The sequence below is a fragment of the Plectrocnemia conspersa genome, unplaced genomic scaffold (assembly GCF_051122295.1).
Source record: "Plectrocnemia conspersa isolate PC_06_02 unplaced genomic scaffold, ASM5112229v1 ptg000011l, whole genome shotgun sequence".
Lineage (NCBI taxonomy): Eukaryota > Metazoa > Arthropoda > Insecta > Trichoptera > Polycentropodidae > Plectrocnemia > Plectrocnemia conspersa.
The window spans coordinates 19786953-19802633 of record NW_028277175.1 but is presented as its reverse complement, the minus strand read 5'-3'; the positions used below and the strand labels follow the sequence as shown (position 1 = coordinate 19802633).

At 33.7% G+C, this 15681-nt stretch overlaps 2 protein-coding genes across 13 annotated transcripts in view; both read right to left on the bottom strand.

Moving 5' to 3' along the window:
- Window positions 1–3205: 3205 nt before the first annotated feature.
- Ldaf1 (Lipid droplet assembly factor 1) lies at window positions 3206–5516 on the bottom strand. The gene is made up of 5 exons (XM_088197995.1): window positions 5395–5516; window positions 5142–5312; window positions 3897–4170; window positions 3613–3825; window positions 3206–3550 (listed from the first exon to the last, which is right to left on the bottom strand). Exons 3-5 carry the CDS (start codon window positions 3931–3933, stop codon window positions 3420–3422), a joined length of 381 nt encoding a protein of 126 aa, XP_088054121.1. The 5' UTR covers window positions 3934–4170; window positions 5142–5312; window positions 5395–5516; the 3' UTR covers window positions 3206–3419.
- Window positions 5517–10595: 5079 nt separating this feature from the next.
- Window positions 10596–15681, bottom strand: part of milt (trafficking kinesin-binding protein milt) — a 79085-nt gene continuing 73999 nt past the window's right edge. For all 12 annotated transcript variants that reach the window (XM_088197906.1, XM_088197898.1, XM_088197899.1 and 9 more), the window contains 8 exons: window positions 15087–15462; window positions 14681–14811; window positions 13774–14093; window positions 13454–13696; window positions 13245–13381; window positions 12963–13175; window positions 12728–12890; window positions 10596–12657 (listed from right to left, as the gene is read on the bottom strand). In XM_088197906.1, the coding sequence (XP_088054032.1) occupies window positions 11706–12657; window positions 12728–12890; window positions 12963–13175; window positions 13245–13381; window positions 13454–13696; window positions 13774–14093; window positions 14681–14811; window positions 15087–15462 (2535 nt within the window). In that variant the 3' untranslated portion in view covers window positions 10596–11705. The remainder of the gene's footprint in view (window positions 12658–12727; window positions 12891–12962; window positions 13176–13244; window positions 13382–13453; window positions 13697–13773; window positions 14094–14680; window positions 14812–15086; window positions 15463–15681) is intronic.

The following is a 15681-nucleotide window of genomic DNA, read 5'->3' as shown; positions in this document are numbered from 1 at the left end:
CATGATCATCATTTATCTGAAAATTATAATTTTCGCTTAAAAGATTAGACGGAGCAAGAAATCCATATTTCTCAGCAAGAACATGAAGCTGTTCAAATCTTGTATTGATTTCTTGAATCACCCTATCCAGAGAAGAAAACATTTCTCTTCGCAATTCAGTCTCATATGGTAATTCAGCATCATGTGATCCTTCATCAAACATTCTTTTTTTCTTTTTGCACCGACGCTGACGCTCCATGACAATTCCTAGATCAACACAAATTTCCTTGGCATATGTTATTGCATTGTCCACTAGCTTATCCCTATTTTCCATTAAAAATGCCTTTAAAGCCTTAAGTTTTACATCACAATGTTGTATATTTATCCCTTTGGTTTGAAGGTAAATCTGTGTTTCGTTAATTTCCGTAAGAACTGATTCCCATAGGCCGAGAAAACACAAAAATGAAAAGGATTGCAACGCACCAAGTAGTACGCCAGCTTCCGACCTTTTTTTTTTATTATGTAATATTTATTATGTAATATTTAACTTTTAAATTCAAAAGATTACTTTAATTTCTCAAAAAATATAACATTAAAAATATTCTATTCATTATTAATATTGTGTAATATTTAAAAACTGATATCTATATTAAAAGAATAATCGTTATCAGACAGGTTTTGGTGCTTTCCTGTTGGCTGTTATTTTTTTATTCATTTATTTTTAATTTGAGCTACAATTACAAAATTTGTATGTAATTAACTTCTTAACAAATGTAAGTAATTAATTTTTTAATTTTGGTGTAAGGCAGAAATTCATTTCAAATTTACAAATAAACAGATGATATTTTAAATTAGTACCCACTTTTTTTCATTTACGGTGTTTATTTGTAATTGTGTTATTTTTATAGTTTAATATACGACGCGAATAACGTAAGGCTGATTTTTTAGCAAGTTCAGATTTTGATTGAATAAGGTTATATGAGTGATTTTGCGATTTCAACCAACTTCTTAAAAATATAAAAAAAATAGTGTTGGCAAAATATCTATCGTCAAATGAAAAATTATTTAATTTAAAAAATGAAGTGTTTTCGTTGTTTTCTAAATTATTTTTTATCGTTTTTAAATATTTTTTAGCAAATTTTTTCGATGAATCTTTTTAAAAGGCCACTATTATATTTAATTTTAAAATTATGTATAAGTAGATAAGTTTTCGACAAACGTTATAAATGATCCATAGGTACTTGCTGTCATACAGTGGAAAAACGTTACAACATCATAACTTACGTTATTCCACAATTGAAATTGTTCATTTTTGACTAAATCCAATATCGTATTATATAGATACTAGTTAAGTATGAAAAATTTTTCTAATGAATAAATTGTGAAATATAATATTATAAATATCCAAAAATAAATGTATGTAAATGAATTTTTCATTTCAGTAAAGTTGAATATTTACGTATTTACGACTTACAAAGTTATTCGCGTTGCATATTCAATTTAATAACCCAATTTTAACAACCATTAATTGTAAAATTTTATTTATAATTCCGAAACTCCTAAAAAACTACATTCATATGTATCGTGTTTGTATAAATAAATATAACGATGCATTAAAACGTACTTTAAGAATTTCATAAAAAAACACAATAAAAAAAATATTATTTGATTTACCTTGTATTAAAGTTGTAATTATATAATTCCAGAAGACCACGAAACCACTGATACAAATTTTACGATGACCCGTTCGCCGTCACGTCCAAAAATGTAATGAAATATTTCTCTATCCTAAAATGTACTATTTTCACACATCTGTTTGCGCATAAAACTAGAAGAAAGCTGTCGCGCTATTGCAATTTGCCGAATTGAATATGGTCAACTCTGTAAGCTACAAACAATAGGTACCTTATCTCGCCTTTCTGTAACATAACCGTCGTAAAAAGTAGGTAAAATTTGTCTTTCGTCGTCTCCATCGGTATCCGCCTTTCTTTGTAATTAGGTACCATAAAGCACGTATTTTTTTTATACTCGACTTGAACAAGCAATGGGGAACATCTGGTGAAACTTCGAAGAATTCGGCCAAATTTTCGGGTAGGGTAAAAATATTTGTATCTATAGTGGCAGTATTTTATGACCGGCAGAGTCATAAAATCGGCATTTCTTAAAATAATAAATTGGTTATTGTAAAACTATTTCTATTCGTGGATATATATTTATTAGTGCATTTAGGGTTGAGAATCACACTAGTCGACCCCATCGCGAATATGCCGCCCCCAAGCAATTGCCGCCCGGGGCGGCCCGCCCCCCCATAGCTACGCCACTGCGTTCATATTAAGATTATAACAATATTACTACTTGTAGTAAGTGAGAATCAAATGAAACACATCTAAACCAAATTTTGACTAATAGGAGAGTGCAAAAAACAATTATCCCTTCTCAGAAGTCAAAAATCCATGTCAAAAGCAATAAAATTGTGCCAACACAGTGACATAATCGTGACGACGCCAACACGTTTTTATTGCCTTTGCCATGAATTTTTGCCTTCTGAGAAGTGATAATTGTTTTTGCACCCTCCTATTGACCAAAATTCGATTTAAATTTACTTTGACCAATATTCTTGTATATTGGTCAAAGTAAATTTAACTCGGGAACTTCTGGTTTGAATCAGGGTCATTATTTTAGCTTTTTCTAGCTTTTTTTAATTTCATTAAGATTCATGGTATTTAATTAAATTATGCATTTTCCCGGCTAAATTCAAGTAGGTGCAAATACCCTCCAAAATAACGTCTCTGTAATGCATGTCTATCACTCCAGCAAGTGTACAAATAAATTAGAATGTTATGTTGCGAACAGTTTTATCTCCAGTAACAATTTTTCCTATAAAAAAATATTCAATGCTGTTATATGGCCTTTTACCTCTTCATCAAAACCGAAGAAATTCCTTACACAACCATCTGTGGGAAAGATAATCTTTTAGGAATAATGAGGGCTAATTTTGTAGTACTACATATTCAGAACAATTTTTGTTTGACACTTGTATTCATGATGATGAAATGAAATGTATACTAGTTTCTTGCTGCCTTCCATAGCCATTTTAATCTACGTATATACACTAAAATCTGTTTATTCTATGCCAGTTGGGTGGACTTGTGTAAAATGATACCGAGACATGTGTATGTATTTTATCTTTATTAATGTATCAGTAAATCTTAAGTACATACTCAAATTTAATATACATTAATCGGTTATTAGCAATTTATTTGTCAAAATATAATCCATACATTATAGTAATGTAAGCATAGTTTATATAATAATTAGATATTAGTAAACAAACAAGATAATTTTTGAATAATAATTACATATTAGTCAAAGCTTTATCAATATAAATATTACTATATGTTTTCAGTGTCAAATTTTACTATCGTTAGTCATAATAGTGGCTATTTAACTAAGTTAGCTTTCTGCATGCCGAAATACATAACGCCGAATAGCGTGCATATTACTACGGTTATTCCAAACGTCGATAACAGAAAACTGCCAACGATGATTGCTCCCATTATTAAAAGAGAACCTGTAACATATATTGTTTTAATAATAATTTGTATTAAGCAAATATAATGCATTTTATCTCACCTTCGGCTATGAGAAAGCCGCTAAACGTTACGAAAGCAGTCAAGAAAGCAAAGAAAACAAAAACGAGTATAGGCGTGAGGAAGCTCAAGCACATAACGAACAGAGGCATGGACAAATATGGCCTTTCGGCTAAGAAAGTAGCCAATTCTTCGAGAAGTTTCATTAGACCATTTTTTAACAAAACATCCTCAATGAATTTTAAGATGGGCTTCCCTGAAAGCACGATAAATGTTAAATTAGCGTATCCTAGAGGTGGGTGTTAATTGATTTAAAAAAAATAATACAAATAAGTGCTGTGAGTCCTCCTTGGAACAAGTTCATAGGCAGATTTAGCAAACCGGGTATCGGCAACTTCGGTAAGATGGGTGGAATTATATTGGGGATTTGGGGTATCAAGTTGGGGATCGGGGGAATCAAATTGGGGATTGGGGGAATCACATTGGGGATTGGGGGAACCAAATTGGGGATTGGGGGAATCAAATTGGGAATGGGAAGTTTTAATCTGCGACTTTCACCAGCATTTTCATTTTCGTTCTGTAAGATTCCGTGTCTGGTTTCCTGAAACGAAAATTATATGATTAGCGTAAGTATAATAATATAACCGCCTTGCTTATTATCTTTTATTAATAGTTATGGTTATGCCACAGTGTACGAAGTACACCATAAATTTTGACGGTCAACAGAAATTCATGCAACTTCAATTCTGTCATTTAAATTATTACTATATTTAAGGTGCATTAGATGATACTCAAATAGAAAGGAGTTTTGTGTGGCTATTTTGAATTCTATTCTGTATCTGCTTTTAAAGATGTATATTTTCGTCTTGTACCACATTTACTTTTCCAGGTAAGGTAACTTGCTTCCATCTTCCCATGGTCCTTATCGGACAGTATTGTTGATTTATGTTAACGGTTCCTAACTTTTTTGAAGTAATAGAGCACTTTTGATAATAATAAAATTTGCAGAACACCAAAATCACTAATTTAAATATAAATTAGCATATATTTTATTAAAAATAATGGATTAATTAATGGTATTTTTTTAAAATATTTCAAGTCAAAAACACATTGCTTGTTTTTTATTCTTCTTGAGAGAAATAGTAATAATATTTACATAACACAAAATCTATATATTAAATAATCGACATGCTAAAATATGGATTTTAGCATGTCGATGGACTCCTCATTGGTCAGGAATAAGTGAGGCGTAGATGCTCCAGTACTATTATGACTGGTTAGTGACCTTTTTATTTTATTTGCTTTATACTAAATATTTAATACAATACACGTGTATTAATGATAATTACTTATTAATGAGCAACATTTTTAAAATAATTATTACATACAATTTAATTAATTTGTAACATGTATCGATAAAACATGATTCGTTGTTGCTATGCGAATTTATTTTTAATAAAAATATTTGCAGTTAGCTTGTTGGTTCCAACAATACTCCCCCTCTAGCATTTTACAATTGCGAAATAAGCTAGGAAGTGAAATGAAACTCTTTTATTCAGACAAAAATGTTACTAAATTTGCTGCAGTTGTTGTTGTTTTTGGAGCTGTGATACTATGCGATACTTGATGCGCGGAATCTTTGTGGCACCCGGCTTAGACCGGTCTCTGGCCGTGTTCACAAAGGGTGTTCACAAAGGGACAGCTGAAGATCTGAATGGCTCGAAGTTCTGGTTGGTTTGAGACCTTGTAATCAGATTAAAAAGCAGATGCTGACGATGCTACTGGAGTTAATAATACTGATACTGCCGCTGGAGCTGATTCTGACGATGCTACTAGAGCTGTTGCTGAATGCTGACGATGGTGCTGGAGCTGATGCTGATACTGGAACTGAAATCTCTGCGGCACCCGGATTTGACCGGCCGGCCAAGAAAGTCTGGCCGCGTCCACAAAAGTGTTCCATTGCTGACAGTTGCTGGTTGCTAGATTATTTTAGGTCGACGAGCGATTATCGGAGGTCGGTGGCATCGGCGTGTTCTTTTGCTTGTGTGGGCGCGAGGGGCGATGGATGAAGAGTGTAAGCGGTTGCGTCATCAAGGTGTTAGCGATATCAGAGGTTGGTTACTATTTCTGGCCTTGAATGGCGTGGCTCGAATTAGATTTTCGTGTCCAGATCACGTCGGCAGGTCACCATTTTAGCGCCCGCCCTCCAGGGGCGTTGTCGTAGTAGAAACCAGGAATAAGTGAGGCATGCTACCGCAATAATATGACGGTTTGTCCTTGTGACGACTCGCTAATATTTCATTAGCTCCAAACTAATATTAAATATTTAATACAATACACGTGTATTATTAATGATAGTTACTTAATCAGGAATAATGAACTTTTCTGCTTAGAATTATATAATATAATCAAAACCATACATATTTTATTAAAACTTGTAAATAACTTAATAATAATAAGAAGTATATTTAAAAAATATTATACTAGTTAAACTGTAACTAAGTACCTTATCATCTAATTAGTTACCATCTACTTTTAATGTGATATAGCTACCCTTATTTATTTTACTATATTAGTGTTTAAATAAAAAAAACATTGCTCTCAAGGTTTCCTTATTGGTTATTGTAGAGAATTTTATTTTTACAGTACAATTCAATACTGAATAATCTAAGTTTTTCTTCTAAAAACGAAAATTCAAAATTCACCTGCAAAAAGATTTTGTATCAATTCATAACGAAACTTTTATTTTTTCCCTTCAATGTTCAATTATAACGAATTCTATAAGCGAAGGAAACATATACAGACACACAATTTTTACAGAGGCTATGCTTTAAAATGCTGACGATTTGTTAGTATATGAAGAAGTATTTCAATCTATTCCTTGTATATTTGTATTATTATTATGCTATATAAAAAAATATCTTTTGGTTATAATATTTGGAATATCACTTAAAACTTCAGATCATTTTTTAAAGGTGTGTTTTAAAAGAAGTCGACTTGGCACATAAGGCCACAATAGTGTAGTCCGTAAGGCGCTGGACTGATAATACAGAGCTAAAGTTTCGATTCTCTCAGCTGACTCGAATTTTTGTTTATAAAAATAGCTATTATTAAAAATCGGCCCCAAATATAAAGTGACATTGATTCTTACTTGTAATTAGAGTTTAAAATGAATAACATAGATATCACTGATATACAGACTTTGTTTTAAGTCTAGCCATTCACCACTTATTATGTAGGTATTGATTGTGCTTACCCCCGTTATAATACATTGGGCTTACGCCTGTCAAGTTACAACGAAAGTTTTTAAGAGCATAGCAAAATAACCGACGGTGGGCCTAGATTTGATATCTACTATTATACTAATTCGACTTCATAAATAATATATAACATATAGTTAATCTTACTTCTGAAATAATAATATGTATAAATATTTAATATTGTAGTACAAAAAGTTTTAATAAAAAAAAACGTAAATCACTTTCGAATTAACAAAGTTTAATTAATATATAATTAAAATACTATTTTTTATTAAAAAAATAATGAGTTATAATATAAATAGTAAGTTTTGAATTATTATTAATGACTAAAAATTTTAACCGTATAAAAAAGTATGAATATGATAAAAATAGGATTAATATAATATTACAATGTTGTTGAGAATAATCTTTATAATTTATTTTTATTTAAATAAATTATTTTCCGAAGATTCTCAAACTAGGTATTGCTATCGAATGTGTTCTTAAAAAATATTTATTACTTCCAAACTAGTGTAATTTTTCAAAACATAATTGATAAGGTGTAGCTTTTTCAAATTTATTTTTTAATAGTTTTCGAACTAGGTTTTACGTATTGCTGTCGCAAAAATGACTAGGTATTTCAAGCTAGTTAGCAATACGCGGAACATAACAAATAATTTATTTTAATATATAAACTTATAAGGATATCCCTTACCATTTTTTTCATCAAGTTATGACTATTTCGCAAAAACAATGTATATTATTTGCAAATACGCAAAACTGCTTCGTAACAAAAGCGTTTTTACTATTATTTATATTTTTTAGTGTTGATAAATACATTTTTAACTAATGCTACTAATATTTTATTTATTTATTGTGTTAACTTTTAATTTGTTATGATTGTTTTATTACACTACATTATAATTATCTAGCGATTTTAATATAAAATATAAGAATATAACTTACCATCTTTCAACGAGCAAGAGTGAACCGAAGAAGGTACTGCTTGAACTAACACTGTCCAAATTGTGCGCCTAAATAGTGCATCGAATGATTTTTTCAGGGTTTTTTAGGGTTTCTTATCACACCTATAACCCGGATTTGAACTTTCACTTTGATAAGTTTCGGCTCAATATTTTTGTATACACAATTAAGCTATGAACTTTGTATGAAATAATAACTATAATAAATGGATTGCTTTGATTATAACAAATAAATTTAATAAAAAAAAACAAACAATATTTTCTACCAATATTTAATTGCGAAAATGTATTTTTAATTTACTCAATGTAAATTGATTAAATTTAAATTGTGCGCCTGGCTAAGAATGCATCATTGTTTTTACTCTCGTTTATTATTGTCACCATTTGAGTCGTTCACATTCAAAAGTTGTTATATAGACTGTATTTACGGATTGACACAAGATTTTGCTCATAAAATACGTATTTTATTAAATTGGTATGATTACTTATAAATGACGACGTGAAGAGAGAAGCGGTTGCTTCTTCGATTTTCGCCTGAAGTTTGTTTGCGGCTCCTCTTGGTAGCAAGCTTGAACACAGAGACGTCATTTCAGATTTTTCTTGTGGTGGGGGCAAAAGCTGGCCAGTCAGTGATCGTTATTTTAATATTTCGATTTCATTAAATGACATGCATTTTTCTGGTCAAATTCGATGGGGTTCCTGTTTAGAATCCACGTCAAAAGCAATAAAATCGTGTCGTCCCCGTCGCAGCGGAAACGATAGGTTATCTTCCGTACATATTAAGAGTTTTTATAACAATATTATGACTTAAAATAAGTAAGAATCGAACGAAGCATATCTAAACAGAATTTTGACCAATAGGAGAACGCAAAAAACAATTATCTCTTTCTCAGAAGTCAAAAATCCACGTCAAAAGCAATAAAATCGTTTCGGTGCCATCGCAGTGGAAACGGTCGTTATCGAACGTTTTCACTGCGGCGGCGCCGAAACGATTTTATTGCTTTTGACGTGAATTTTTGACTTCTGAAAAGTGATAATTATTAACTATTGACCAAAATTCGGCTTGAATATACTTTAACCAACACTCATATCAGAAGTCCTTAGTAATATCAGTAAGGATAGCTATAATATATTTAAAATAAGTGTAATATCCAAGTGCAGATCAACTATGGAGCAATATGCTAGATGCGACATCTGTCTGTAGTTCTTCTTTCACTTATTTTCTCTTTAAAGATGAGTTTTCATAGTTTTTATTTTGGATTTGACCTAAAAAAAGTTCTAAAACTGAAATTAATTTTGGAACTTTCATTAGGTTAGGTTTGGTTTCGGACAGCAAATGGGACGTTTCGCAACTGTCAAATTGAGTTTTATAGACATTTTAGAGCAGCATATTAGCGCTTAACAGCACTTCTATTTACGTTAGTAGAAATATATATCCACTGGTGAAAATGTATTGGACTTCACTAGTAAAAATATAACTTCACTAAAAATATACATTCACTGTAACATAGCATGTAAATAAATAGTGATAAATTTGAAAACATATAATTTTACTAGCACCTGCCAAATAAATTATATTTTCAATAGTAATAATATATAGTTACCGGTGAAAATGTATTCCGATATAATTTAGTTAGTAGTTAGTAAAAATCAAAAATTTTTTTTAGATTTTATCTTTTGTTGGATAACCCAAGAATTTCTGGTTAAGAATCAGGGGATAGAATCATTTTAGCTTTTTCCAAGGTGAGGGGGGGGGGGCAAAAGTTGGCCAGTCAATGGTCGTTGTTTTTAAATATTTCGCTTTTATCAAGATTCATACTATTTAATTAAATGATATACATTTTTCTCGCCAAATTTCTTGGGGGTCCCTGTTTATAATAAGCGTGCCTCCACCTGTCCCTTCTCCAAATGACATTTTTCTTGTACAAACTCAGCGAGTGCTTGTGGAAGAGCTCTATTTGAAGGTACTGGTTGTTGTCGGAAGCGAATCCAAAGTGGAAATTATTTTTGGATCAACTGGTAAGTTTTTTTCTCACCCTCATTTGTCTGTCCATTGCATTGCTATTTCAAACAGGTTGCATTTGTGTAGGTTCGGAACGCTACTGTGATGTATTCCGTGTATCTGAAAAAAATCCAAAAGGCTATTTGTGATGCGTCGCCTATTGTTGTGGATCAAGCGCGAATCCCTTGATTTATGACAGGTATTTTAAAGTTCCATCGGCCGGTATTACATATGTGACTTTATAGCGTAAGATTTTGCTTCTCACGCTCAGTGCGTAAATTTGAATTGCAGATGGTTCCAACAAAACCATAATTGAATAGTTCTGTCTTGCCACGCTCGATTATGATGTACAGTATACATACGCTTGCATGCAAGCAAATAAAAAAATATTTTATTCTTTATTGTATTTGCAACTTGTATTCCGCGAAGCAATTTAGTTTGGGTTCTGGAGACAGTCCTTGTATATACGTCTTTTGCGACTCTTAACTTTGATTGTGCAATAAGACATTTATTTCGTTTGATTGCCATTATGTAGAGCTTGAGATTTTTCAGTGATAAAAATCGTTATTTACAAAAAAACTATATGCTGTATTTTAATTGATTTCATTCTAGAACCCAAAAAAATTAACAAGTATTCAATATGAACCATATCACCTTGAACAGTAAACTTCGATAAGTTATTTTTATTGCTTTTGAGTTAATAAAATCGGTTCTAATATGATATAAAATAATGATGATAACACTGTTATTACGTATATTTTACCTTCGTACTGGTGATGAAAAAATAAATAAAAGTTCAGTATCAGTTCGATGACATTTTATTGCCATAATATTACAAGAATATTAAATAATTCTCTTAGGATCTCGTTTCCCTCTATATACATACATATTAGAAATGCTTTTAGTCGTTGGTATATAAATATACCTTTATTTGTCAAAATTATAAAAGAAACAAGTCTACTATTTTCCGATAACTAAATTAAAATTTCATTCAAATAACACATACATAATATCATTATGAGCATCCATTCATACTATTATAAAAACTAATTATAATAAAGCATAATTTGAACTAGAAAGTCAATGTAGCTAATGAACTTATCTTAAACACAATAAAGATAAGCAAAAGCCAATTGATATGAAAGTCTTAAAAAGCAGTAAACTTTGACCGCATTTTAAACCTGTAATGGCTGATGTTAAAAAATGGCAAAATTTACTATGCACTAAAAAAGCAAATACTGTTTGAATATTGTCTCTCCCGCGAGGAAATAAAACAATATTGACAATAATTAATTTCATTGAAAATAATACACATCTAAAATTGAGAAAACATACGTTATTGTCATTTAAAAAATATTAATTATAAATAATTAACAGTGTATATGTATATTATATACATTCATATACAATAAATATTGATCGAATGCAAAAATAGTAAATACTTTGTGCATAATGTATTAAGTAGCGATCGCAAAAATCAAGGTCTGATAAATTAACATTCTCAATTTAATTGTAGCATTACAGACAAAGATAGAAATTATTCAATTAATATTATACACAAGAAATAAATTAAGTGAAAAATTCGTTACAATTCGTTTTCTATTATACAACTTAACAGATAAGAAAATGAAAAAATATATACGTACATTACAATCTCTAATATCACTAATGTTTTTATTGAAATGTATCTATAATGAATGTAACAAGTTTAATACTATAAACTTCAGAACGAATCTAGAAATCTTCTCACTTTAGATTGCAACGATGGAAAAAAGGATCATAATTATTTAAAATCAATTTGATTTATATTTAAAAAAAAAAACACCCAATTGATATGTACAAATTTCAACACAAAATCTCATTTCAGTGAAAAATTCTAGTTTCAGTTTAATATATAACAAATATCACAATCTTAAAGTAAGCCTCCTTTTCGGCCGAATAACAAAGTACTGAGCGTACCGAGGGTGGTGAAACCTTGGCTAGATTTTTTGTCGGAACTGTTCGCGGGCACGTTTATCGGTCTTCCGGTGTTGACCGTTCCCAAGTCTTCTCGGGGTCTGGGTCGACGCTGCGCTCGATTCAAGTGAGCTTTGATCGCCCCAGTTCCCGGTTGAGAGGGGACGCCCATCGCCGGCGGAACCGGCTCTGGCGTTTGTTCATGTGCATGTTCGGCGACGTCCGATAGTGTTCCGACTCGACCTTGCTGTATCGCTTGCTTCAAACACGTGAGCTGCTGCATCGGACTCTGAAGACCGCGCCTCGAATACATAGAACCGCTCGACGGAAGAGCTAGAGGAGTGACTCCCATGCCTATTAAGTTGTTTATGCCGATACGTTCGACTTTATCGACGATCGTGTCTCCGAAGCGATTTCTTTTATTATGACTCGTCGGTAGAGGTGAAAACGTCCGTCTTAGCATTTCAGCACCGCTGTTGATCAAAGATTGAAGAGGCGGAATTGGATGAGATGCGTACTCGGGGGGAGTAGAAGGTGGCGTTGACATTGGAGAACCCAACAACGGACTGTTGCAGGGAGTCGCAGTGGGAGACCACATAGCAGCCGGCGTTGCGACACAAGAAGGCGTCACGGCTTTAATCCCTCTCTCGTTCAAAATATTAGCTATCCCTACGTTAGTAGAGAAAGTGCACGTTGAATTTCTTCTGGAGAGTGTAGCTCGGGGAGTCGGACAAGGCGAATGTCGGACGCTTTGAACGCGAGATCCGACTAAACTGGAAGTTTCGCTTGCTTGTGCGCTTCCCCACATGCTACCAGCCAAACTGGCGACTTGGCTTCCTCGCATGCTAGCTGCAACGCTTCCGGCAATACTACCAGCCATGCTGCCATCGTCTGGGTGCATTACCATACTAAACAAACAATTAACAATCATTATAAAAAATAGTAAAGCATACCGGAAAAAAACAAAAACCAACATACCTATTTGTAAAAGTGTATACTAAATTAGAACTATCATATCGTTTGCCTATTTTTGTTGGATATTCGTCATCTTCTTCTACATCATTAAGACTATAAATTGGCATTCCTAAATCTACGGGCATTTTCCCTCTAATTTGTACACCTGGCCGATCTTCTAATAGACCTATAAAATAAAACAATCAAATTAGATTACAAATAAAGCTATAAACAAGACAGTTTGCTTTGTTAAACTCACCGGACATGGTAGGAGTGGCGAGTTGAGCCCAGTGATGTAAAGTTTGCGAACCCTCCATAGGTTTAACTATTTGCAATCTATCAGGAAGCCTCCAGGTTCCTGCGCCAGTTCCGGGAAGAGCGGCCGATCGATTACTGCTAATCATACCGGTCGACATTATACTATCGGGAGTTCTTATACCGAACGGCAAGCGGTTAACGGGAGAATTACGACCTGCGACGAAAACGTATCATTAAATCTCTGTATTTGACTACGAATAAACAAAGAATTTGTAAAATTTACCATCGCATTCATATTGATATTGACCAGCGGCTAATTTCGCTCGTCGAGCTCTGATCTCGGCGGGCGTGAGTCGCCTCAGAGCAGCTTCCAAGTCGGCCGCTCCCGGTATCCCGGGAATGCCTGGTCTAGATTCGCCTCTGCAAATAACAAACCGACTAATGAGCATAATGTTTTTTTAAATTATAAGTTTTAAGGAGATCATAACTCACGGATATATATCTTCGGAATCACCGTAACTGCTCACAATGGAGGCATTATCCATCGCTGAATCGGACGAACTGCAGACACTCATGCGAGGTCCACTGGAAGATATCGCACCGAGTCCAGTATGCTGGGACAACCATGCCCCAGTTCCGTCGGGAGGCGCTGATGTGACATTCTTATTATATCTATCTATACCGGAAGCTTTCGACGCACATTTGACAGTTTCGAAGACTTTCTTAAAGGAAGGCCTGAAAGTATATTAATAAAAAATATAAGAATATGCAAGAATGCTTGAGATGAGATGAGCCAATGAATTAAAACTCACACTCTATCTCCAATCCCGGAATCCATGCTCATATCCGAGTACAAAGATGATTCCAATTCCGATTGTAAGGAATCGTGTTGGGAGATTCCCGCAGCCAGAGCCACGTGCGGCATGATGTGCGATATGTTCGAAGGAACGCCGCTGCGAGCCATGGGTTGGCCGCGCTTACGCTGCTGTCGCAGCTGCTCTTTGGCTTCTTCAAGGAGGCTTGTCACCTCGGCGTAGCGGTCTCTGAATTCCGCTAGTTCGGAGACAATTTTGTTTTGATTTTCGCGGGTTATTTCCAGGATTGCCAGTGTCTTTTCGTATTCTAGCGTCATCTGAAATTTTGTTTAGTATTATTATATATTCACATGGTTTCGCTTTAACGCGGTCAGAAAATGTTGTTAAATTTCAGCGATATTTAAAAATAATTTGCGGGCAGCAAAAATAAATTTACAAGGACTTGAAAAAAATAGTAACAGATTATTCAATAAGGATAAATCCAGAAGAATCTGCTGCTAGATATGAATATGATAATAATGAATTTGAATAAATTCTAAGCAGCAACGAAGAGGAATATAAAAATTGTTATCCCATTTTATCTTAATGTACATATTATAAAGGATTATTGTTATTGTAAAGTAATAATACATAATATTTTTACTACACTGTCATTTTTTGTATTGATATATGAGAATGTACATGTACATATATAATTGTATTTGTTCGCTTTACGCGATTTTTTGTAACCTATTCCCAATTTTATATGAAGTTTTATGTCTCGATTTATTTTTTTATTTTTTGTAACTTATCTTTCGTTAATGTACATTTTCTATGCCTTGATTTACGTGAAATTTCGCAGAATCTATTACCGCGCAAATCGAGGTATAGTTGTATATAAATGCCATTAGGCGATATTTATTACCTGTCGCAACTTTTCCTCTGTCTCCTGAAGCTTCGATGTCGTGACATCGAGGAGGTCTTTCTGCATCTGATATTCTTCTTTGGTTCTAGTAAGCTCGTCTCCCATTCCGTCCACTTCCAAACTAGCGCAAGCTGAAAATTATAGAAATTAGTCAGTGCGTCTAAAAATGATACATAAATATAAACACACAGTAGTGGCAGTTTTTTCTGGTTATAAAGTGTACTACAACGAAGATCCGTCGAATAGCAGCGCATCGGAGCAAGTATGGTCTGACAGGGTGCAGTTTTATTATGAAAACACACTGCAAGGCCACCTTGGTCCGCCACGCCGAATCGTAGAACGAAGAACTTGAGTAAATAATCTAAGCGGACAAGGAGCTGAAATAGTTGTATTTCATTTTAAGTACCGAGCTGAGCCGCAACGTCTTTGACGAGCCTGGCCTCTCTCTCTTCGACGAGGTCCGTGTCGTAGACGAGCTTGGTCGCCTCGGCTCGCAGCGATCTGTTCTCGTCCTCGAGACCTCCGATGCGACGACGCAGCAGCTCGACGGACACGGCACCCTTGGCACAGCTGAATACATCTTCGCCGCCGGAGTCATCCACTTCGTTGGTCAGCACTTGAATGAGCTCCGCTTTCTTTATAACGTCGTGAGACAGTTGGGTGAGTTCGTCGCGGGCGGCTCGCAGTTCGGCTTCGAGAGACTGGACGTTGGCTTCGAGCTTATTGTTGTGCGTGAGAAGTTCTTTGCCGATGCGCGCGGTCAATTCCAAGTCCTTTTCTTTCTGAAAGTCGATCGAAGATTAGATGATAATAATATCAATACGATGGTCAGATAAATGCCTATGGGGAGTATTATAACTTTAAAATATTAATGCTTCACAATTTTCAATAATTTATATATTTTATAGACTATTGGATGATGCGATAACATTACTCATTCTGATGAGATTTTTAAGTTAATGATCAAAACTATTAATAAACGTGATCAATCCGAACGTTGG

Coding starts and splice junctions, on each gene's coding strand:
- Ldaf1 (XM_088197995.1), bottom strand. CDS start 3,933: ATGAACTTGTTCCAAGGAGGACTCACAGCACTTATTT. Junction 3,826..3,896: donor AGGACTCACAGCACTTATTT/GTATTATTTTTT, acceptor TCGTGCTTTCAG/GGAAGCCCATCTTAAAATTC. Junction 3,551..3,612: donor CGGCTTTCTCATAGCCGAAG/GTGAGATAAAAT, acceptor TATATGTTACAG/GTTCTCTTTTAATAATGGGA.